The 22,813-nt window shown below is 42.1% G+C and overlaps 1 protein-coding gene across 1 annotated transcript; it reads right to left on the bottom strand.

The window, feature by feature from the left end:
- Positions 1-1,309: 1,309 nt before the first annotated feature.
- TMEM268 (transmembrane protein 268) lies at positions 1,310-21,459 on the bottom strand. The gene is made up of 9 exons (XM_070955745.1): positions 21,368-21,459; positions 18,593-18,817; positions 16,042-16,154; positions 14,379-14,486; positions 12,939-13,088; positions 10,216-10,326; positions 8,563-8,643; positions 7,079-7,267; positions 1,310-1,881 (listed from the first exon to the last, which is right to left on the bottom strand). Exons 2-9 carry the CDS (start codon positions 18,732-18,734, stop codon positions 1,690-1,692), a joined length of 1,086 nt encoding a protein of 361 aa, XP_070811846.1. The 5' UTR covers positions 18,735-18,817; positions 21,368-21,459; the 3' UTR covers positions 1,310-1,689.
- Positions 21,460-22,813: the final 1,354 nt, after the last annotated feature.

The raw sequence follows: 22,813 nt of genomic DNA, 5'->3' as shown, positions 1-22,813 counted from the left end.
AGTCATTAAATGAATCCGGCTTCCCTCATTGACTTTGTTTGTCGAAAGCCAGTTTGGAAATAATACAAAGCATTGCAAGTGTCATAAATACGAGCCAACTCCAAGCATCTGGATTTTGATCTCATGAGCATGGAGATGCTGCAACAGTCATAAGGATGAAAAAATGGCCATAAGTTCTTTTTTTTCAGTTGTCATTTCGAACGGCCATTAAATCAATGGTTGTAAGCAAAGGACTCCCTCTGTCGTACATTTTTACCCCTCCCACCCTGGCTCTGCCATTCCTTCTATCACAAGTAGTTAAAAGGGGGAGAAAAAACTGAGAAATTGCCTTATATAGAAAGGAGTACATCCCCAGAACTTGCATGATTCTTTATCATCATGGTGGGGCACAGTGAGAAAGGATGATTTTGCACATTGAGGGGAGACAAGTGGGAATACGATCAAGGAAGACTCTCTTTCCTAGAAGCTGATTCACTGACCATGAATCACTCCATGCGTCCTTTAAGGCAGGGGTGTTGAGCTCAGAAGTTCCAGCTCTGGAAAAGACACTGAAGCAGCTCTGAAGTTCAGTTCGTAAGTTTGAGTTTCCAGAATCCAGCTAGATTTCTTTTCTTAAAGAAAGAAATGTTTCTTAATTCCTGGGGGATTTCTTTCTTCCTTCCTTCCTTCCTTCCTTCCTTCCTTCCTTCCTTCCTTCCTTCCTTCCTTCCTTCCTTCCTTCCTTTCATTCCTCCTTTCTTTTCCTTCTTTCTTTCTTTTCTACTTTATCCTTTTCTTTCTTTCCTTCTCTCCCTATTTATTTCCCTTCCTCCTTCCTCCTTTCTCTTTCTATTCTTTCTTTCCCTTCATTCCTTTCTTTTCCTTCCTTCCTTCTTTCTTTTTCTATTCTTTTTTCTTTCTATTCTTTCTTTCTATTCTTTTTTCCCTTCATTCCTACTTTCTTTTCCTTCTTTCTTTTTCCTTTTCCTTCTTTCCTTCCTTCCTTCCTTCTCTCCCTATTTATTTATTTCCTTCCTCCTTTCCCTTTCTATTCTTTCTTTTTTCTCTTTCTTTCTTTCCCATCATTCCTCCTTTCTTTTCCCTCCTTCCTTCTTTCTTTTTCTATTCTTTCTTTTTTCTCTTTCTTTCTTTCCCATCATTCCTTTCTTTTCTTTTCTTTCCTTCCTTCTCTCCCTATTTATTTATTTCCTTCCTCCTTTCCCTTTCTATTCTTTCTTTTTTCTCTTTCTTTCTTTCCCATCATTCCTCCTTTCTTTTCCTTCCTTCCTTCTTTCTTTCTCTATTCTTTCTTTCTTTTTTCTCTTTCTTTCTTTCCCATCATTCCTTTCTTTTCTTTTCTTTCCTTTCTTCTTCCTTCCATCCTTCCTTCCTTCCTTCCTTTTCTTTCCAGCATTGATACGGCTGCCAACTCCTTGTCACGACTCTGGGCAACCAACAATGCATGAAAATCCAATCCAGAGACCAGCGAAACAATATATCACGTGGCAAAAAACCCTTCTTTATCACTCAGAGGCAGATCCTGATCCAAATATAATGTAGTCTCTCTCCTCAGATAAGGCGCAGACATTTCCAAAAAAACCCACATATTTTTAGGCATGGTTCCTTTGTATGGAGAACAATGCAAACCGTTCTTCGTTCCCTCGGACTTCTGGTTCTTCAGTCTTTGATGATGATTGAGAGGCTTGGTTGCTAACAGAATGTCCACCTTTGTTGGAATCCAGATAATTCTTTCCCCAGCAGTCTCGTCTTTACAAACTGGCAGAGACAAGGCTTCTGGCCAATAGTTTTGTGCTGCCCCGCATGGACTTCTGGAAGCTGACCACTGACTAACAGCCTGACGTAGTAGCTGCTGAAAACCGTCAAGAGCTGCTGGGCCATTGTCTGAAACAAGACAAGAAGTCACCATTAATGGAGGAAGTCTATTCTGGTCCATCAGAAAACCCTGGAGGCTGAACGTGAGTTTCTCATGAGAAAAAGCTCACCCTCAACCCAACAACCCACAAGAAAAAGAAAGGTCCATTCTTGTAAGCTAAAGGTAAAGGTTCCCCTCGCACATAGGTGCTAGTTGTTCCTGACTCTAGGGGGTGGTGCTCATCTCCGTTTCAAAGCCGAAGAGCCAGCGCTGTCCTAAGACGTCTCCGTGATCATGTTGCAGCATGACTCAATGCCAAAGGCGCACGGAACGCTGTTCCCTTCCCACCAAAAGTGGTGCCTATTTTTCTACTTGCATTTTTTTTTTTTACGAGCTTTCGAACTGCTAGGTTGGCAGAAGCTGGGACAAGTCACGGGAGCTCACCCCGTTACGCGGCACTAGGGATTCGAACCGCTGAACTGCCGACCTTTCGATCGACAAGCTCAGCGTCTTAGCCACTGAGCCACCACGTCCCCCTCCATTCTTGTACACGACCCCAAATACAACTTTTTTATTTTTATTTTTAAATAAGCGGTACATCGTTATTCAATCAGTGGGTCATCTGAGTGCAAAATTTCATGTCATCATATTCAACATTTACCACCATTTTCTTGATATATATCCATCTTTGCTTTGACATTTTCACATGGTTTATTACAACATATTCTTTCTAAATTTCTTATATTGTATTCTGCTTCTTGTCCATATTCAATCTCTATCCATTGATAAAATTACCCCCATATATTGTAATATTTCTTCCTTTCCTTTAATTGCCATGTCAACCTATTCATTTCTGCACATTCTAATATTTTCTTAATTACCTCAGCCTTTGTAGGGATTTTTTCTGCTTTCCAATTTTGTGCAAACACAATTATTACATGAATAATCAAATATACATTTTCTTTACTAATTTTCTCAGGTAAGATACCCAACAGGAACAACTTCAGCTGTTCAATGTTAAATCAATATGTTGCTGTGTCATTTTCTCTAACCATGTTCGAATTCTTGCCCAATAATTTCTCGCTTCTGGACATGTCCACCACATATGGTAGTACAATCCCGGTGTCTGGTGGCACTTCCAACATTTAGTTGATTTATCTTTAAACATTTTTGACAATTTTTCTGGTGACATGTGCCATCTGTAAAACATTTTGTACGAATTCTCTTTGTATGCTGTAGCCATTGTTAATTTATAGTTTCTATTGTATATCCAAAATTTTTCGCCCACGCTATCATTGTTTCTTTTTTACTTGTTCGTCTTCTAATTTAATACCAAGTAGACAGCTACACAATTTTTTAATCATTTTCTCATCTGTTCCTGTGAGTATCTCATCCAATTCTGACATTTCCAAGTAAAAACCATATAACTTAGCATCTTTTTCATATCTCATTTGGATTTGCAATTGTGAATACCAAACCATATCAATCCCTTGTTTTTCTAATTCTTGTTTCGTTTTCAATTCCCCCTTTTCTGATAAAACATCTTTATATCTAATAATATTTCCCATATTGATAACATTTGGATGTATTAACACTTCCATTGTTGAAATCCATATTGGTATTTTTAAGTAGTGTTTTTCTCTAACTTTCTCCCATATTAACAATAAAGCATTTCTTACATAATGTCTTTGAAAATAACTATGTATCTTATTTTTCCCATACCAAAAAAGACATGTGAACCCAATTGTAAATCATGTCCCTCCAAAGTCAATAGCCTTATGTTAATAAAATCCATTCTTTCATCCATGATAATGTTGCTGCCTGATAATATAATTCCCAGTTTGGTAATCCAAACCCTCCTCTGGTTCTTGCATCTTGTAACATTTTTATGTAAATGCTAGCTTTTTTCCCTTGCCATATAAATTTCATTATCATTTTATTAAGATTTTCAAAGTATTTCCCCCCCCCCCAATTTTATCGGTATTGTTTGAAATAAAAACAACAATCTAGGTAATATATTCATCTTAATTGTCGCAATTCTTCCCATTAATGATAATTGTAAGTTTTCCCATCTCTCCAATTCCGTCTCAATTTGTCTTTTCAATTTGTAATAATTATCTTCCTTTATCATTACACATCTTGCTGTTGGTTGAATTCCTAGGTACCTTACCTTCTTGGTAATCTGAATATCTAATTTCTCAATTAAATCCCTTTTCTATTTCTCTGTAATGTTTTTCACCAGTATTTTTGTTTTATCTTTATTGATTTTCAACCCTGCCACCTCTCCATATTTTTTTTTAATTTGATTTATATGCCGCCCTTCTCCGGAGACTCAGGACGGCTTACAATGCGTTAAGCAATAGCCTTCATTCTTTTGTATATTTTATACAAAGTCACCTTATTGCCCCCACAAACTGGGTCCTCATTTTACCTACCTTAGAAAGGATGGAAGGCTGAGTCAACCTTGAGCCTTGGAGAGATTCGAACCAGCAGAAATTGCAGGCAGCTGTGTTAATAACAGGGTGCACTAAACCACTGTACTATCAAGGCTCTCTTTTATTAATATATTCTTATTAATATATTTTATTAATTATATTCTTTTATTAATTCTATTAATTTTGGTCCTACTTCTTGAGGTTCCTCTAAAATAAACACTAAATCATCTGCAAATGCTTGCAACTTATATTCTTCTTTTTTTAATTTTCATCCCTTTTCTCTCTTCATTTTGTCTTATATTTCTATTTAATACCTCTAATGTCAACACAAATAACAATGGGGATAAAGGACATCCCTGTCTTGTTCCTTTCATGATATTAACATATCTCAGTCATATCTCCATTTATTATCACCTTTGCCGATTGTTTACTATAAATTGCTTTGATCATGTTTATAAATCTCCCCGCAAAGTCCATAGTCTGTAATTGGTTTATCATTAATTGCCAATTCACGGTGTCAAAAGCCTTCTGTGCATCGAGAAACATCTATGCCATTTGTTTTTCTGGATGTGCTTCGTAATATTCCAAAGTATTTAAAATTATCCTCATATTGTCTCTGATCTGCCTCTTAGGTAAAAAAACCCCCAAATCCAATTTAAAGTCAATGATTTTTATTCCAATGTCCTTTCGGTCCTGGCTAATTTCTTGCCTGCCTGGCATTTTATCCAGGATTGTTGGGTTTTCTTCAAATTATTATTTTTAATCACATTGGTTTATTTAGTTTATTAGGTTTTGTAGTTCATACTGGACATGCTGTGTTTTCCCAAAAATAAGACCCTGTCTTATATTTTTTTGAACCCCGAAATAAGTGCTTGGCCATATTTTTGGGGAGGTCTTATTATTTTGGGGCACGTGGAGCAAGATGGGGCTCCTCTTGCCGTCTCCCTAACCTTAACCAGAGGAAATGGTGGAAACCGGCTGTGCATGCGTTTAAATATTTTCGGGGAGGGCTTATTTTCAGGGGGGGTATTCTAGCGCATGCGCTCAAAAGCCCGATTGGACTTATTATCAGGAGATGACTTATTTTCAGGGAAACAGGGTAGGTTTTATTACTGTTCTCATCAGATAGATAGATAGACAGACAGACAGACAGACAGACAGACAGACAGACAGACAGACAGACAGATACCGTGTTTCCCCAAAAATGAGACCCTGTCTTATATTTTTTTGAACCCTGAAATTGCCATGCGCTCAAAAGCCCGATTCGGCTTATTATCAGTGAATGTCTTATTTTGGGGGAAACAGGGTAGATACCAGTAGATGGATGAATGGATGGATGGATGGATGGATGGATGGATAGCTGGATGATAGATAGATAGCTGGATGATAGAGAGATAGATAGGTAGATAGTTAGATAGATAGATAGATAGATGAGAGAGAGAGAGAGAGAGAGAGAGAGAGAGAGAGAGAGAGAGAGAGAGAGAGAGAGAGAGAGAGGGAGAGGGAGAGGGAGGGAGGGAGGGAGGGAGGGAGGGAGAGGGAGAGAGATACAGTGTTTCCCTAGTGTTTGAACCCTGAAATAAGTACTTGGCCTTACTGCCATGCGCTCAAAAGCCTGATTGGGCTTATTATCAGCAGATGTCTTATTTTGGGGGAAACAGGGTAGATACCAGTAGATAGATGGATGGATGGATGGATGGATAGCTGGATGATAGATAGATAGATAGATAGATAGATAGATAGATAGATAGATATAGATAGATAGATAGATAGATAGATAGATAGATAGATAGATAGATAGAAAGATATAGATAGATGATAGATAGATAGATAGATAGATAGATAGATAGATAGATAGATAGATAGATAGATAGATAGATACTATAAAAAAGATGTTGAGACTCTAGAAAAAATGCAGAGAAGAGCAACCAGGATGATTAGGAGAGTGGAGAGTAAAACACATGAAGAACAGTTACAGGAACTAGGCATGGGTAGTCTAGTGAAGAGAAGGACCAGGGGAGATACAATAGCAGTCTTCCAATATTTGAGGGGCTGCCACAGAGAGGAAGCTATTTTCCAAGGCACCCAAAAGCCAGACAAGGAACAATGGATGGAAACTGATCAAGGAGAGATTCAACCTGGAAATAAGGAGACATTTTCTGACAGAACAATCAACTGATGGAACAGAAGTTGCCTTCAGAAGTTGTGGGAGCTTCACCCATGGAAGCTTTCAAGAAGATACTGGACTGCCATCTGTCAGAAATGGTGTAGGGTCTCCTGCTTGGGTGGGGAGGTTGGACTGGAAGACCTACAAGGTCCCTCCCAACTCTGTTAAATCTGTGAAATCTGTTAAAAGGCTCCGCGTTGTGCATCAGTCAGGCTCCTCGGGGATCGAGGGCGGATTTGAAGTAATATAAAACAAAAGGCATGTTCAGAACGAGGGGTTGACTTGAAGGGGATTCCAGCTGAGTCACGCAGCTGATATCCTTTGCAGCTCAGGCGTTTTCAAAACAATTGCTATTGCAAAACTCTTGAGCAATATAGCACATGCTTTCCGTGAAAAGCTTCTCTTTCCACCACAAATCTCAAAGCACTACAGCCTGAGCACTGCAGGTTGTTATATCACGGAAATAGAGGAAAATATTTCTTCCAGGCATGCCGTAGCAATACATATAGTAGAGGGGTGGGTTCTACTTCCAGCTCTATTCTGATTCTGATTCCGATTCCGATCCTTGCTGGCCTTCCAAGCAAAGAAGGAAGGGAAGAGAAAGCAAGGGAAAGGAATCCTTACCTCCGGTGTTCTGTCCGGGATGAGACGGAGGAATTCTCGGCGCGCCATGAAATTCCTGCCGCCCTTCTTCTTTGTCTCTGGCAACAGTGAAGATTCTTCCAAAGAATCATTCAGTTGGTTTTTCCAAGTTGGCAGGATAGCTGTCTCGACGACAATGCCGACGTCTTCCAGATGGCGCTTCAGAGCCGACTGGCAACAAAAGGCCATGGTTTATTTTAAAGAAAAGCGATAGGAGAAGGCAGCAAATCCAAAGCAAGGGATCAGATCTTGAAAAATCTCTTTTCAGATGGATGTCTGTACGTTTGAATCAGTCTTGAATCCTGGCAACTGCCTGGACTCATTCCTGCCGTGTTCTTGGCGAATTTTGGTGTTACGCTATGACCAGGGCTGGGCTGCTGGAGGTTCGCAAGGGTTCGGGAGAACCTCTAGCTAAGATTCTGTGCAGTTCGGAGAAACCCCAAATCCCACTCCTGGCTGGCCCCGCCCACTCCACCCCGCCCCTCCCAGGAGTGCCCACGTGGTCCGTTTTGGATGCAGGGAAGTGCAGGGCGCACACGGAGGCTCAGGGAGGGCGAAAAATGGGCCTACCGGAAGTTCAGGAAGGCCTGTTTCTAGCCTCCAGAGGGCCTCTGGAGCCTGGGGAGGCCGTTTTCGCCCTTCTGGAGCCCGGGGATGGCAAAAACGTCCCCCCCCCCTCGCTGTGGTGCAGGAGGCTGACTAGGCCATGCCCACCATGGTCACACCCACCCAGCAACTGGACAAAGAACCCCTTGCTATAAATTTTGAAGCCCACCCCTGGCTATGACCAGAAGGAACTGGCCCAAGATCACCCACCTGGCTTTGTGACTAGGATGGGACTAGAACTCACATTTTCTAGCCTGGCACCTTTAATCACTACACTAAGCTTAGTCTACCGTAGTCAACCTCAAAGGTGTGGAAAAAAAATGTAGAGACTTTAGGAACAGAGGCAGTGTGGAGTTTAGTAATGGGACTGACTGAAAGGAGTGGTACAGTGGCCTTGAGGTGGAGATCTCGCCTCGCAATCAAGAGGCTGTGAGTTCGATCCTGGGTAGAGGCAGATATTTCTCTCTCTGGGCACAATGAGAATATATCTGCTGAACAAAACTCCGCACTGGTGACTGGAAGGGCAACCAGCCATTAAAAAACACTTTGCTAGCTCCATTCAGTTGTCCAGACTCCACCTAGCATGGGATTATTGTGGGGCCATTAAAATATGATGATGAATGGGATTGACTGAAGCTTGAGAGGAGGACATCAAATGTCATTTTCATTTTTTTGAACTTCCTGGAAGTTTCAGGGTATAGGAAGGAGAGTTAGCATTTTCATCTGTTGCGCTAAGGCATCCAAATGTTATTTATTTCTCTCACAACCCAATTAGCTGGACAGGAATGCAATTCGGGTGTCCTCTTTTCTCAACCCCGCACCTAAGAGGCTTAAAGGGAAGGAGTAGCCCAACAACTTACCTCCTGGTTTCTCTCCAGTGTGGCCAGAGAGTCCGTCAAAGACTGAAGGCAGGGTCCAACATCGAAACGAACAAACCACAACTGAAGGAGAGAAGAAGGGAGAGAGATAAACAAGAAAGCACCTGGGAAAATCAGCTGTCTCTTCAGTGGTCGGCAATTACTTGCAGATAAGTAACAGATTTCACAGATGTGATGCTATATCATTTGTGTAAAGAAATGACTCACGTCCAGAACTTCGCGTCCGCCTACAACCCTCCAAAGAACTGATATCTTATCTTTAGAATCCGGAATTCTTGTTGCAAAATTATCATGTTTCATGGGATAGATGTAGACAGATGACTTGCATCCAGTTGTTGTGGATGCGCCAACTCAGGAAGTTTTTAAGAAGAGACTGGACAGCCATTTGTCGGAAATGGCATAAGGTTTCCTGCTTGAGCAGGGGGTTGGACTAGAACCGTGAGAAAATTTTGGTGGTCCGCAGAAAAATTAGTTTCATTTTTTATATTGCACTAAATCAGGGGTCCTCAAGCTACGGCCCCTGGGACAGATACGTGCAATGAACGTTTGTGTTGCTGCAGAGAGTCTCCCCTTTTGGGGTCTTTTTGTGTGTGTTGGGGGGGGGGCAGAAATTCCAACTTGGAGTCTGCTTCAGCCTCCTGGTGTGGGGCTTTGGGCGAAGGCTGGAGGGAAGCGCCGCTGGTGGCAAGGAGTCGGAGGGCCTTGTTCCAGTGGGACTGCCTCATGGCCTGGAACTGGCTGACCATCTCAGTCTGCTGAGCCTCCAGGCGCCAGTACCTGGCTTTGCACTCCTGCAGGTCTTCCCTCTGCTTTGAAACCGTATCCTCCTAGTCCTCAGTGAGGGGCTTCTGCTAAGCCTCCTTCTTGGTCAGATCCAATTTGAGCTGAGCTGTTTTGCCAACTTTTTCTTGTGGTGGCTGCTTAGCTCCAACAACTGCTTCCTGTTGGGGCCCTAAGGAGCCCGGGCGGGAAGGCGAGGAGGGGTGGGAAGAGGGGTGAGTAGAGGCTGGCGAGGCACCCGTTGACGGGAGTAACATTGAGTTGGCCACGCCCACCCAGTCACATTTTTTTTTTAAATTTGATTTATATGCTGCCCTTCTCCGGAGACTCAGGGCGGCTTACAATGCGTTAAGCAATAGCCTTCATACTTTTGTATATTTTATACAAAGTCAGCTTATTGCCCCCACAAACTGGGTCCTCATTTCACCTACCTTAGAAAGGATGGAAGGCTGAGTCGACCTTGAGCCTGGTAAGATTCGAACCAGCAGAAATTGCAGGCAGCTGTGTTAATAACAGGGTGCACTAAACCACTGTACTATCAAGGCTCTACATGACCATCTAGCCACGCCCACCCAGCCGGTCATGAGGCAGATCGTATTAGTGGTCCGCGGGATTTAAAATTATGAATTTAGTGGTCCCTGAGGTCCAAAAGGTTGGTGACTCCTGGACCAGAAGACCTCTAAGGACTCTTCCAACTCTGTTATTCTAACAATCCCAGTTAATCAATTAATCAGTGGAACGACTTGCCTTCAGAAGTTCTCGTTGCTCCATCACTGGAGGTTTTCAAGAAGAGATTGGACAACCATTGATCTGATCTACTCTTCTGTTAGGAAATTCCCCTGTCAAAAAACATACCTGTGGGACAGCACAGTTTTTGTCCGGAATATTTGTCATCCCTACCACGAATCCAAGTTTCATGAAGGCTTCGTTGGCAGCCATTAGCCTGATATCTGTATTCACATTCATCTGGTTAAAGAGAAAGAAAAAGAAGACGACGAGAAGAATTGAGCTGTGGCTACAAAACCAGGATTTTAAGAGAAGGAAAGCACTTGAAAGGACATCCGTCTTGAGGGATGAACGTGACTGCAACCCGCTGACCGGATGGCCATTCCGTTTCTACTTCAAAACAATCCATTTATTTCTAACTTGTGACTTTGGAAAGCGTGTACAGGTAGTCCTCGAGTTACGAACCACAATTGAGCCCGAAGTTTGTGTTGCTCAGAGAGACAGTTGCTCAGGGAATTTTGCCCCGCCTTTCTACCACCTTTCTTGCCACCGTTGTTAAGTGAATCACTGCGGTTCGTCAAATTGTCAGCTTCCCCGTTGACTTTGCTCTTCAGAAGGTCGCAAAAGGGAATCACATGACCCCGGGGACACCGGAACCGTCACAACGACGAGTCAGTTGCCCAACATCTGACCCGTGGCCACGGGAATTCTGCGATGGTCGTAGGTGTGAAAAATGGTCATGTCACTTTTTTCAGTGTCGTTGGAACGGTCACGAAATGGACTGTCGCACTGGTGGAATTCAATTTTTTTTACTACCGGTTCTGTGGGCGTGGCTTGGTGGGCGTGGCAGGGGAAGGATACTGCAAAATCTCCATTCCCACCCCACTCCTGGAGGAAGGATACTGCATAATCCCCATTCCCACCCCACTCCTGGAGGAAGGATATTGCATAATCCCCATTCTCACCCCACTCCAGGGGGAAGGATAGTGCAAAATCCCCATTCTCACCCCACTCCTGGGGGAAGGATATTGCATAATCCCCATTCTCACCCCACTCCTGGGGGAAGGATATTGCATAATCCCCATTCTCACCCCACTCCTGGAGGGAAGGATATTGCAAAATCTCCATTCCCACCCCACTCCAGGGGAAGGATACTGTAAAATCTCCATTCCCTCCCCACTCCACGGGAAGGTTACTGCAAAATCCCCATTCCCTCCCCACTCCAGGGGAAGGTTACTGCAAAATCCCCATTCCCTCCCCACTCCAGGGGAAGGATACTGTAAAATCTCCATTCCCTCCCCACTCCACGGGAAGGATACTGTAAAATCTCCATTCCCTCCCCACTCCGGGGGAAGGTTACTGCAAAATCCCCATTCCCTCCCAATCAGCTGGGACTTGGGAGGCAGAGAATAGATGGGGACGGGGCCAGCCAGAGGTGGTATTTGCCAGTTCTCCGAATCACTCAAAATTTCCACTACCAGTTCTCCAGAACCGGTCAGAACCTGCTGAAACCCCCCTCTGGTTCTTCCAATACATTGTATGCTGATGAAGTTCCCTTATTTGGTAATGAAATATTACCAAGGACCCCACAGTCCAAGACATAATGATTCTAACCCCAGGGAAATATTTTTTTCCCATGCCTTTAAGAGTTCTCCCAATAGAGCAGGCCAAGAGAGTTGAAATCACAAGACATACAGAAGAAATTAAAATCCCCAAACATGATTCATGCATGACTACTACAACAGCAGGATCAATGCGGTATCGTAGAATGTACTGATATCAACTTCTGAGATTAAAGCAAGCATTGTTTTAAGCATTCCACGCGTGGGATTCCTGCCAAACCTCTTTGTCACTTGATAGATCTTGATTCTTTCCATCTGTTGCTCACCAATAGCAAGGAGCCACCCAGAACAGCATGGTCAAAGAAGGAAAAAAAATATACGCACAAGAAATATCCATTCCTCAAGTGGATGAGTGGTGCGCCTAGAGGTGGAGGTCTCGCCTCACAATCAGGAGGCTGTGAGTTCAATCCTAGGTAGTGGCAGTTATTTCTCTCTCTGGGCATAATGAGAATATATCTGCTGAATGAAACTCCGCACTGGCAACAGGAAGGGCATCCGGCCAGTAAACACTCAGCTCCATTCAGTTGCCCTGATGTTGTGGCTCCGTTGCCTGAGCCAGGCCTATCGACAGATGCAGACTCTGAGAGTGAGGGGGAGGAGTTGGCAAGGCCTCCCTCTCCAGGACCCTCCTCTCTGGCAATGCCTCTGGAGGACACCGAAGGCCAAATGATAGGCTCAGAGCCAAGAACGTCCCCGCAGCCACAGGTAGACAGTGACGAAGGAGATAAGTGCTGGCTGGACCCTCGGCAGAGGTGCAGGGAGAAGCGTGCACAGCAGAGGGGAAGGCGTGCCAGAGATTAGCTGTCACTGGACCACACCCCACAGGGTATAAATATGGGTGTGGTGGCCGGTTCAGTTTGTGACGAGCAAAAACTGGAAATACTCCATGATCTCTGCGTTACTGGACTTTGCCTGCTTTATCGGACTGCATTTGGACTAATCCTTGTATTATTGACACTCTGCCTGTTTTATCGGAATGCTGGCAGTCTAATCTTTGTTTTGTGTGAGTAAAGTCTGAATTGGCAGCTAGCCACTGGGTTGCTGCCAGCTTTATCATCAAAGAGTTTTGTCGTGTGGCTTATTAACTCCGGGCCGTCTGTGGGGGGGTGTGCGTGGTACGGGGACAGAACACCTGACTCCAGCCCGATGCAAGGGATTACGGGGTCATTAAACGACAAAAAAAAAAAAAAAATGGAAATGGCAACTGGATACAATCTAGTCCCATCTTACCTTTCTTTGATAGTGATGAATTATGATTAGGATGGCCACAGCAGCCAGCAAGGCAACAACAGTGACCAAAACACTGACTTTCCAAGACTGTCCAACCGAAAAAATTTGCAGGACGGAATAAAGGTTGATCCAAAGAGTCACGTAGACAATCTGAAAATGAAAGAGATGAAGTCAGCAGCTCTTTTCTCAGAAATAATAATAACAGAGGGAAATAAAAATGCCAAATCTGGTCTCAATATTTGGCTGACTGTGCAACCAATGATAATAATAGTTATGTACTTATTTGCTTCTTAATTTATTAAGTGTAGGTACCATCCATCTCAGAGATGGTGCCAACATGGCTAGTTCAGGCATTAAGAGCAATTAAGAGCAATATTTATTCTTGAAAAGATTAAAAGAGTCACCATTGGCAAGGTGAATGACATACGAGTTTGAGATAGAAAGATAGATAGACTGACTAAGATATAGTTAGAGATAAATACTATAGATAGATGATAGAAAGAGATGAGAGAGAGTGAGTGAGTGAGAGATGAGATGAGATGATAGAGATACTAGAGAGAGAGAGAAAAGATAGATAGATAGATAGATAGATAGATAGATAGATAGATAGATAGACAGATAGATAATAGATAGATAGACTAAGATATAGTTAGAGATAAATACTATAGATAGATGATAGAGATGAGAGAGAGTGAGAGTGAGAGAGATGAGATGATAGAGATACTAGAGAGAGAAAAAGATAATAGAGATAGATAGATAGATAGATAGATAGATAGATAGATAGATAGATAGATAGATAGGCAGGCAGGCAGGCAGGCAGATAGGCAGATAGATAGGTAGATAGATAGATAGGCAGATAGATAGATGGATAGATGATGGATGGATAGATACCTATTTATTTCAACTAGCTGGGCTGGCTTGAGTTAAATTTTAAATTGATTTTAAATTGGGTTGTTTTAATTTACGGCCAAAATATTTAATTATTTTAAACTGTTTTTAAATTTTGTATGTCCTGTTTTTTACTTTGGCTGTTCACCGCCCTGAGTCCTATTGGAGAAGGGCGGTATAAAAATTGAAACAAATAAATAAATAAATAAATAAATATGGATAGATAGATGATAGACAGATATAGATAGATAGATAGATAGATAGATAGATAGATAGATAGATAGATAGATACATAGATAGATAGACAGAGAGAGAGACAGACAGACAGACAGAGATTCAGCCCACATTAGCCCAAAATCTTGATCATGAGGATACAGCAATGGTCATAAGTATAAAAACCGGTCATAAGTCGCTTTTTTCAGTGATGTTGTAACTTCGAACAGTCACCAAATCAACTGTTGTACGTCCAGGACTACCTGTGTAGCCCTTTGTCACCAACAGAGCACTTCATGCCCCAAATGTTTTCCCCATAGTTCTCTATGAGGTTCTTACTGCAGCAATGGCCATTCTTATTCCTCTGGAGTTGTACGATAGGTACGTTCTCATTTCTGGCTCCAGCACAGCTCGTTGTATCAAAGTTTCCCACTGGTCTTCTGTCACCTGTTTGGATAATTGCACACCATCAGACTCGTGTCTAGAACCGGAGGAGGAGATTTGGACTAAACATCATGGGAAATGTACTTGGGATAAGAGCTGTTGAATAAAAGAATGGAATGGGATGGAGTGGAATGGAATGGAATGGAATGGAATACGGAATACGGAATACGGAATACGGAATATGGAATATGGAATAGAGGAGAGGAGAGGAGAGGAGAGGAGAGGAAAAGAGAAGAGAAGAGAAGAGAAGAGAAGAGAAGAGAAGGGAAGAGAAGAGAAGAGAAGAGAAGAGAAGAGAAGAGAAGAGAAGAGAAGAGAAGAGAATGGAAGAATAAATAGAATAGGAATAGGAATAGGAATAGAAATAGGGATAGAAATAGAAACAGAAACAGAAACAGAAATAGAATAGAATAGAATAGAATAGAATAGAATAGAATAGAATAGAATAGAATATGGAATATGGAATATGGAATAGAATAGAATAGAATAGAATAGAATAGAATAGAATAGAATAGAATAAGGAATAGAGTAGAGTAGAGTAGAGTAGAGTAGAGTAGAGTAGAGTAGAGTAGAGTAGAGTAGAATAGAATAGAATAGAATAGAATAGAATAGAATAGAATAGAATAGAATAGAATATGGAATATGGAATATGGAATATGGAATAGAATAGAATAGAATAGAATAGAATAGAATAGAATAGAATAGAATATGGAATATGGAATATGGAATATGGAATATGGAATATGGAATATGGAATATGGAATAGAATAGAATAGAATAGAATAGAATAGAATAGAATAGAATAGAATAGAATAGAAAATAGAAAGTGGAATGGAAGAATAGAATAGAATAGAATAGAATAGAATAGAATAGAATAGAATAGAATAGAATAGAATAGAATAGAATAGAATAGAATAGAATAGAATAGAATAGAATAGAAAATAGAAAGTGGAATGGAAGAATAGAATAGAATAGAATAGAATAGAATAGAATAGAATAGAATAGAATAGAATAGAATAGAATAGAATGAGTTGGAAGGGACTTTGCAGGCCTTCTAGTCCAACCCCCTGCTTAGGCAGGTAACAGAGAGTCTCAGGTGAGCTTCCCTTTCCTACCTTCCCTGGAGGCATTTAAACATATCCATCAGCGAATCTGTCACTATAGGACAGGGGTGGCCAATTATGGCCCCTTTAAGGACTTGTAGACTTCCCAGAATGGCTGGCCATGGCTCAAGAATTCTGGGAGTTGAAGTCATGAAAGGGCCATTGTTCCCCATGGTCCCCCATGCTGGCTCAGGAATTGTGGGAGTTGAAGCCCACAAGTCATAAAAGGGCCATAGTTCCCCCTTCCAGTGTGATGACTCCCCCGGACACTCCCCCAGCTATCTCTCCAGATGTCAGCTCGGAGGAAGATGAACCAGTTCCAGGCATGTCTCATACCGCACCAAAACCCATGTATGTACATGCACGCAGGACATAAAAAAAATGTGGCGTCTAATGGGAATCTGTTAAAAGCTCTGATTTTGCGTTGCAGGTTTCAACAAGACTGGAAGGCTCACCTCTATTCCCAAAGTTTTCAGTTTCTCTTCCCAAGAATTCATGACGACAGGAGGAAGAGACCCACGGGGTTTGCAAGCTGTCACCACCATAAGAACTTCTCCATTTGGAATGTCTGCAATGCAACCGTTGGGAAAATGAATCGTTCAACGTTGGCAGGTTAAACCACAGTCCATCAATTGCCACAATTCGCCGTAGGCCATCAATCACGGTTTACAAATATCTATGGAGGTCCTCAGTCATTCGGGTCATTCGGTTGTCCGAATGGTGCTTTTTTTTTTTTTTTTCAAGAGGCAACCGGACTTTCTGTTTTGCCTTGAAGACGTTTCGCTTCTCATCCAAGAAGCTTCTTCAGCTCTGACTTCAGTTCTGACTGAATCGGGGTGAAATTCAGCCGGTTCTATCCGGATCGCGCGATCCGGGAGGGCCGACTGCACGAAGCCCCGCCCCACTCATGCGAACGTCATGATGTCCCTTTTTTGCGATGATTTTCAGCCTCTGAGCATGTGCAGAAGGCTTTGCGCATGCGAGGACGACGGCATGGGCGAGCGAAGCGAGTGTGTGCACGGCGTGCACACATTTGCAAACCGGTAGGAAACGTAAGTGAATTTCACCCCTGGACTGAATCCTTCCATTCCCCACCCTTCAGTCAGAACTGAAGAAGCTTCTTGGATGAGAAGTGAAACGTCTTCAAGGAAAAACAAGGCAAGTCCAGTTGCCTCTTGAAAAAAAAAAAAATCCTTTGGGACATGCTTTGCAAAAGCATGACACTTGGATTCACACAACACACTCAGGCAAAACTCAAGCACACCCCATCTTTGGCTCGGTGCAATAGGTTAATCAAGATCATTCTGGCTTATCGAGTAAGCCGGGGCTTAGCGCGACAGGCTAAACCCAGCCAACGCAACTATTTTCTGTCTGCCAAACCGAAGCTTAATTTGAAATGTCTTCACAGCACTGGCATTCCAAATTACCCACTTCTGTGTCTTGTGTGATTGTCAATTCCCATTAAGATTCAGATTTCCAGATGCATTTTCAGCACGACAGATTTGGGGAGAGGAGGGGTGGGGGAAAGAGTTAATGGATAAAATTTGGAAGACAGAACATCTACACATTCAGCTTTGCGTTGTTTATCAAGTGATGCTTTTGGGAAACATTGCTAATGCTGCAGAGGAGAAATCGTGCGTTGTGCACATCCGTGAATCTCCAGGAAATGTTTGGAAGGATATTTTAAGCGCGTTGGGGAAATGACAAGCATATTAAAGATGTATTTGCTAATATATGTTTAAGATGAGCAAGACTGAAGCACACAAAAAAAAGAATGATTTTGTTCCAAAGGCATGATATGTTTCATGGATTTTGACAAAAGCTTCCTTTTGAAAGAGATAGATTAAAACTGTCTCATCCTGGAACAATGTGACATAATTACATATTGTTTTTTAATGCCGTTTAGCAATGCCACGAGCTGAACTCGAAATCTTTTCCGTGTAAAGGAAATGCTAACCTTTTTTTAGCACCAAAAAAAAAAAAAATGAACAAAATTTCTGGTTTTTTGTGGCTGGTTTAACAAAAACTTTGAAAGTAGCCTATTTCAAATTTTAATCATTTGTGGATTTTATCCAGTCCTTGACTTCCGTCCACACAATCGAGCCCAAAATTTACATTGCTAAGTGAGACATTTGTTAAATGAATTCGCCCCGTTTTTACCACATAACAAATGTGGTAAAAATGGGGCGAATTCGAAGTGAACCACTGAAGTTGTTAACTTAGTAACGTGGTTGTTAAGTGAATCTGGCTTCCCGGTTGACTTTGTCAGGTCATAAAAGGGGATCCTGTGACCCCAGGACACTGCAACTGTCATAAATATTGCCAGGCATTTTGATCAAAGGACCATGGGGATACTGCAATGGTCATAAGTGTGGAAAAACGGTCACGAGTCACTTTTTTCAGTGCCGTCGTAACTTCAAACGGTCACTAAATGAACACAATCAGATTTGGGCCATACACTGCATGATATTGACAAGTGGTGCGGTGGCCTAGAGTTGGAGCTCTTGCCTCACAATCAGGAAGCTATGAGTTTGATCCTAGGTAGAGGCAGATATTTCTCTGAGAATGTATCTGCTGAACAAAACTCCGTACCGGCAACAGGAAGGGCATCTGGCCAGTAAACACTCAGCTCTACCCAGACTCTACCCCGCAAGGGATTATGGGGTCATTAAAAGAGGATGATGATTGCATAATATTGACATAGGGCAGTTTGCTGAGATCCCAAAAGCATGAAAACAACAGATACATCACAGACTCCATCAAATTGCATTTAAGAAAGTAACCAGAGAGGCTCTAATTACGTTGATACAAATATTTCCATCCTTAGCTTAACTCCAGCTCGTACGATGGGATAATGATTTTCATTTAATGCTTTTGTTCATAAAAGCTGCTCTCCGTTCAAACAGAAGATTAAATTAAATGATTTTTAAAAAGCCCAAAACAGGTTAACGTTATTATGGCTACCACCATGTTTTCCACCAATGGTGTCAAATGACTGATTTTTACCGTTTCTACAGAAATCCGGGTGCTCCTTTCCTTTATTCCAACAATAAGTGATGCTAAAGGGTAGTCGTCCGCCTCCTCCTCCTCCTCCTCTTCCTCCTTCTTCTTCATCACTGTCTTTGACTTGGTTTCCACCACAAATCATGTCGAACAGGTGTTCCACTGTGCAATTCACCCAACAAGAACTTCAGCTGTAAATGCCTGGTCTTTCTTCCTTGAAGATCCTTGCTGTTTTCAGGATGAGAGGAACAAAACATTTCATCGGCTCATTTCCTCCAGGTAGGTAGGGTCCAGGAGAACGATAAGACAATTGCAGGTAAAGATCAAAAGATCAGCAGATGGCCCTCTGAAGTCCAGGCAAGCTTCATCCCTGTCTTCTTCTAGCGTGCTCCAGTGCTTTCTTTGACTCTATTGAGACATTGTCTGAAGCAATATCTATGTCTTCAGCAAGCACCTGGGCGGGGTTGCACACCTCTGAGCTGCGCAAAACAGGTCCTACGAACCAACCCTGGAGACATTCAAAGCTTTCCCACAGAACTGTGGGGTTGTTTTTTTTTTCTCTTCTGCTTTCAGAAGGTTTTTTTTATTTATTTATATGCCGCCCTTCTCCAGAGACTCAGGGCGGCTTATAATGCGTTAAGCAACAGCCTTCATCCTTTTGTATATTTTTATACAAAGTCAGCTTATTGCCCCCACAATCTGGGTCCTCATTTCACCTACCTTAGAAAGGATGGAAGGCTGAGTCAACCTTGAGCCTGGTGAGATTTGAACTTGCAGTAATTGCAGGCAGCTGATGTTAATAACAGTGCTTTAGTCTGCTGCGCTACCAGGGCTCTAGAAGTTGGGTTCTAGAAGTTCTTCCCAGCTCTGCCAACTTGTATTCACGCGAGCTTTTTCCAGGTGATCTCAAATCTACATGCACAAAGGCTAAATTATCCTAAAAAAAATTAAAAAAAGAAGAATCTATAAAGGGCCCTTCCTAGATTGCTAGGTCCTTCCTAGAACTGCTTCCCTGTTCTGCACTTCAGAAACGGTCCATGGGCACATCTCTAAACTTCACAAAGACAGAACAGTGATTGATGTCCTCCACTGTTGCATCCTTGCAGATATGACCACCTGAAATGATCATGCTTATTGATCTCTTTCAGGTGTCACCGAAGCTCCAGGTTGACTTGTTTAATAAATGTGGACAAAATATGGATTCCTGGAATAATATAGGGATTGTTTTTGTTTTAAATGCAAGCAGCATCCATCAATAGGAATACCAATAGCACTTAGATTTCTATACCACTTCATAGTGCTTTTACAGCCCTCTCTAAGCAGTTTACAGAGTCAGCATATTGCTCCCAACAATCTGGGTCCTCATTTTATCAACCTCAGAAGGATGGAAGGATGGATTGTTGTAAAATAAGGGAGAAGAAAGGGTAGAAGAGCAACCTTGAATATAATTAAAAAGAATTTGTTTTTCTTTAGAAAATATATGTATATGTATTATGGATAAGAGAATGTAGATTTACAATATATTTATAAGAAATAAAATAAAAAAACTTTTTTCAAAAAAAGGATGGAAGGCTGAGTCAACCTTCAGCCGGTCAGGATCAAACTGCTGGCAGTGGGCAGAGTTAGCCTGCAATTCTGCATTCTAACCACTGCACCACCACGGCTCATCAGCATCAGCACTTAGACTTATATACCACTTCACGGTGCTTTCCAGCCCTCTCTAAGCGGTTTACAGCATCAGCCTCTTGCCCCCAACAATCTGGGTCCTCATTTTATCCACCTTGGAAGGATGGAAGGCTGAGTCAACCTTGAGCCTGGTGAGATTCAATTTGCCAAACTGCTGGCAGCCAGCAGGCAGCAGAAGTAGCTTGCACTCTAACCATCAAATGGGAGTTCACTGCACTGGTCATTGCTTTGCTTCAACCCGCCTTAGAATTTCATCACAGTTGTGAAACCCTGGTTGCCCTATCAGTCACAATCAAGAACGTTTGCTTCTCGTGACTCCGGTTTTAAGATTACTCAGTTAGTTAGATTGCGCAGGAAGGAGGAGAAGGACTGGGCCACCCTTTCCCGCATTCGTTATCAGGCTGTCAAAAGAAGATTTAAATCCATGGTTTTTCCAAAAAAGATTTACGAATTCTGGGGTCTACACTTGTATGCTAATCCATACACCTTTCACCCAGTCCCGCACCTAGTTTTTTTAAAAATTTACTTCGTATAGTCCAGAAGTAGGCTTGTAGAGGATGTACATGTAAGTAGCATGTAAAGAGGAACTGAATCACGAAGCCGGTCGTAGGAAAAAAAGACATCTGTGAAGTTGAGCAAAGTTTAGCCAACTTAAGAGTCGGGAATGAAGAAGAAGAAAAAGAATTTACAAGCTAGTTGTGATTCTCGAGGCACTCCTTCACAAATCTCCATTGCCTTTTCTGGCAGCACACAAAGTTATACTTAGCATGACTTCTTTCCATAGGAAAATGTTCTTCCTCCCTCTCTCTTTCCCTCCCTCTTTCTCTTCTCCCTTTCTCCCTTTCTCTCTCCCTCTCTCTCTCCCCCAGTCCCTTTTTCTCCCTCCCTTTTTCTCTCTTCCTCTCTCTCTCCTCCCTTTCTCTCTTCCTCTCCCTCTCCCTCTCCCCACCCACTCTTTTTCTCCCTCCCTCTCCTTTTCCCCCTTTCTCTCTCCCTCTCTCTCACATATACCACACAAACACAGAGATGGAGAGACGGAGAAATATATCTCTGTCTAGAGAGAATATATATATTAGGAGGAAATGAGCATACCAGCTTCAACGTCATTTGTTAAAAGCACTTCCGATCTGCAGATTGCAGGATTTTTCTTCTCGTTCTGCCTCTTGTTTTGTCTGTTTTGCTATTCTTTCAGTTGCGAAAGAATGTTTCAAAGGTCGTATGTCTGGTTGGTTGGCTTTTTTTTCCCCTCTGCACAAATGCAATGGTGATGAAATCAGGCCGCAAATAGGGTTGATTCTCACAGCTGGAGACAAGACTCCCTACATCTGGCTACAGGCTGGCAGTGAGGACATTCAGCCTAGCTGCTCCACCCTTCATCGTCTTCGAAATTGCTTGTAAACAACGCCGCAACGGATAATCCGTGCCGAACACAACCTATGTCTAACTGGATGATGATCATCAAACTGTTATCCAGAGAAGTCCTTCAATCTTTATTGTCCTCCGTTATTGTAATGTTTAATGTAGCAGAGAGGAGAAATCTCTTGTCTTAACTGCACTTCATTTAAATCGAGTTATATTTAAAAGAAATGAAATCAGCCTGGCATCCTGCTCCCGTATGCTTCCTCCTGGCTCTCTTTGTCCATAAAACATTTTATTATCACATTACAAATGTGGTGTTTTTTGTCCTACAATGACAAGACACAAATGATAAGAAAAAAAAAAGTAGATCAAAATTAGGGAAGAAGGTTTGAAAAGACCAGCATCATAAACATTGACCATTTCCTTGAAGTCCACTTAGCTTTCTCTTTGTCAATACTTTGTCAAGTATTGACAAAACCCTGGAGAAAGAGGTAGACCTCCGGACTTGAGCTTTAAGAGACATTTGGTGGAGACTATGGGTGAGAAGATGGCACTGCCCTGATGTTTTCCCTTCTATTTTTCCCAAAACGTCTTGAATTCATGGGAAAACAGTACATTGAACATCACGGAAAACCCAGGAGTGCAATTTTTATATACAGAAAACCCTGCGAGTGAACCTGGCGAGTATAATTTAATGTATAATTGCACTGCTGGTTTTCCTATGACGCTATTCTTCTTCGTTTCCTTCAAAAGTTGGTTAATTAGAAAGGGGGGGGGAAGTATATTTCCTCAGAATTAAAATGCAAGAGGAACCAAAGAGTGCAGAGATTTTTTTTAAAAAAAAAAAAACATAACCAACTCTGTGCGCCTGAAATACAGCTGCTGCTATTGAGCTACTTCTTCTGTTGGCACAAGAAAACGCAGCTTAAATCCATTCAGTTTATTTTCTCCATTTGGCAAACAGTGTAGGCAAGTCAGATAGCATCGGTCCGAAGAATAAGATTTAATAAGCACCTCGTTATCGTTTTCTCCTTAATTTTTTTTTTTTTTAAAGCCTCCTTTTCTTCAAATACTTTGGCCACCTAATGAGAAGGAAGGACTCACTGGAGAAGAGCCTAATGCTGGGAGCAATTGAGGACAAAAGAAGAAGGGGACGGCAGAGAACGAGGCGGCTGGATG

The sequence above is a fragment of the Pituophis catenifer genome, unplaced genomic scaffold, assembly GCF_029215685.1.
Source record: "Pituophis catenifer annectens isolate HBS135680 unplaced genomic scaffold, rPitCat1.0.hap2 SCAF_17, whole genome shotgun sequence".
In the NCBI taxonomy this organism is placed as follows: domain Eukaryota; kingdom Metazoa; phylum Chordata; class Lepidosauria; order Squamata; family Colubridae; genus Pituophis; species Pituophis catenifer.
Note: the sequence above shows the minus strand (reverse complement) of the source record. Positions and strands in the feature narration are given on the sequence as shown.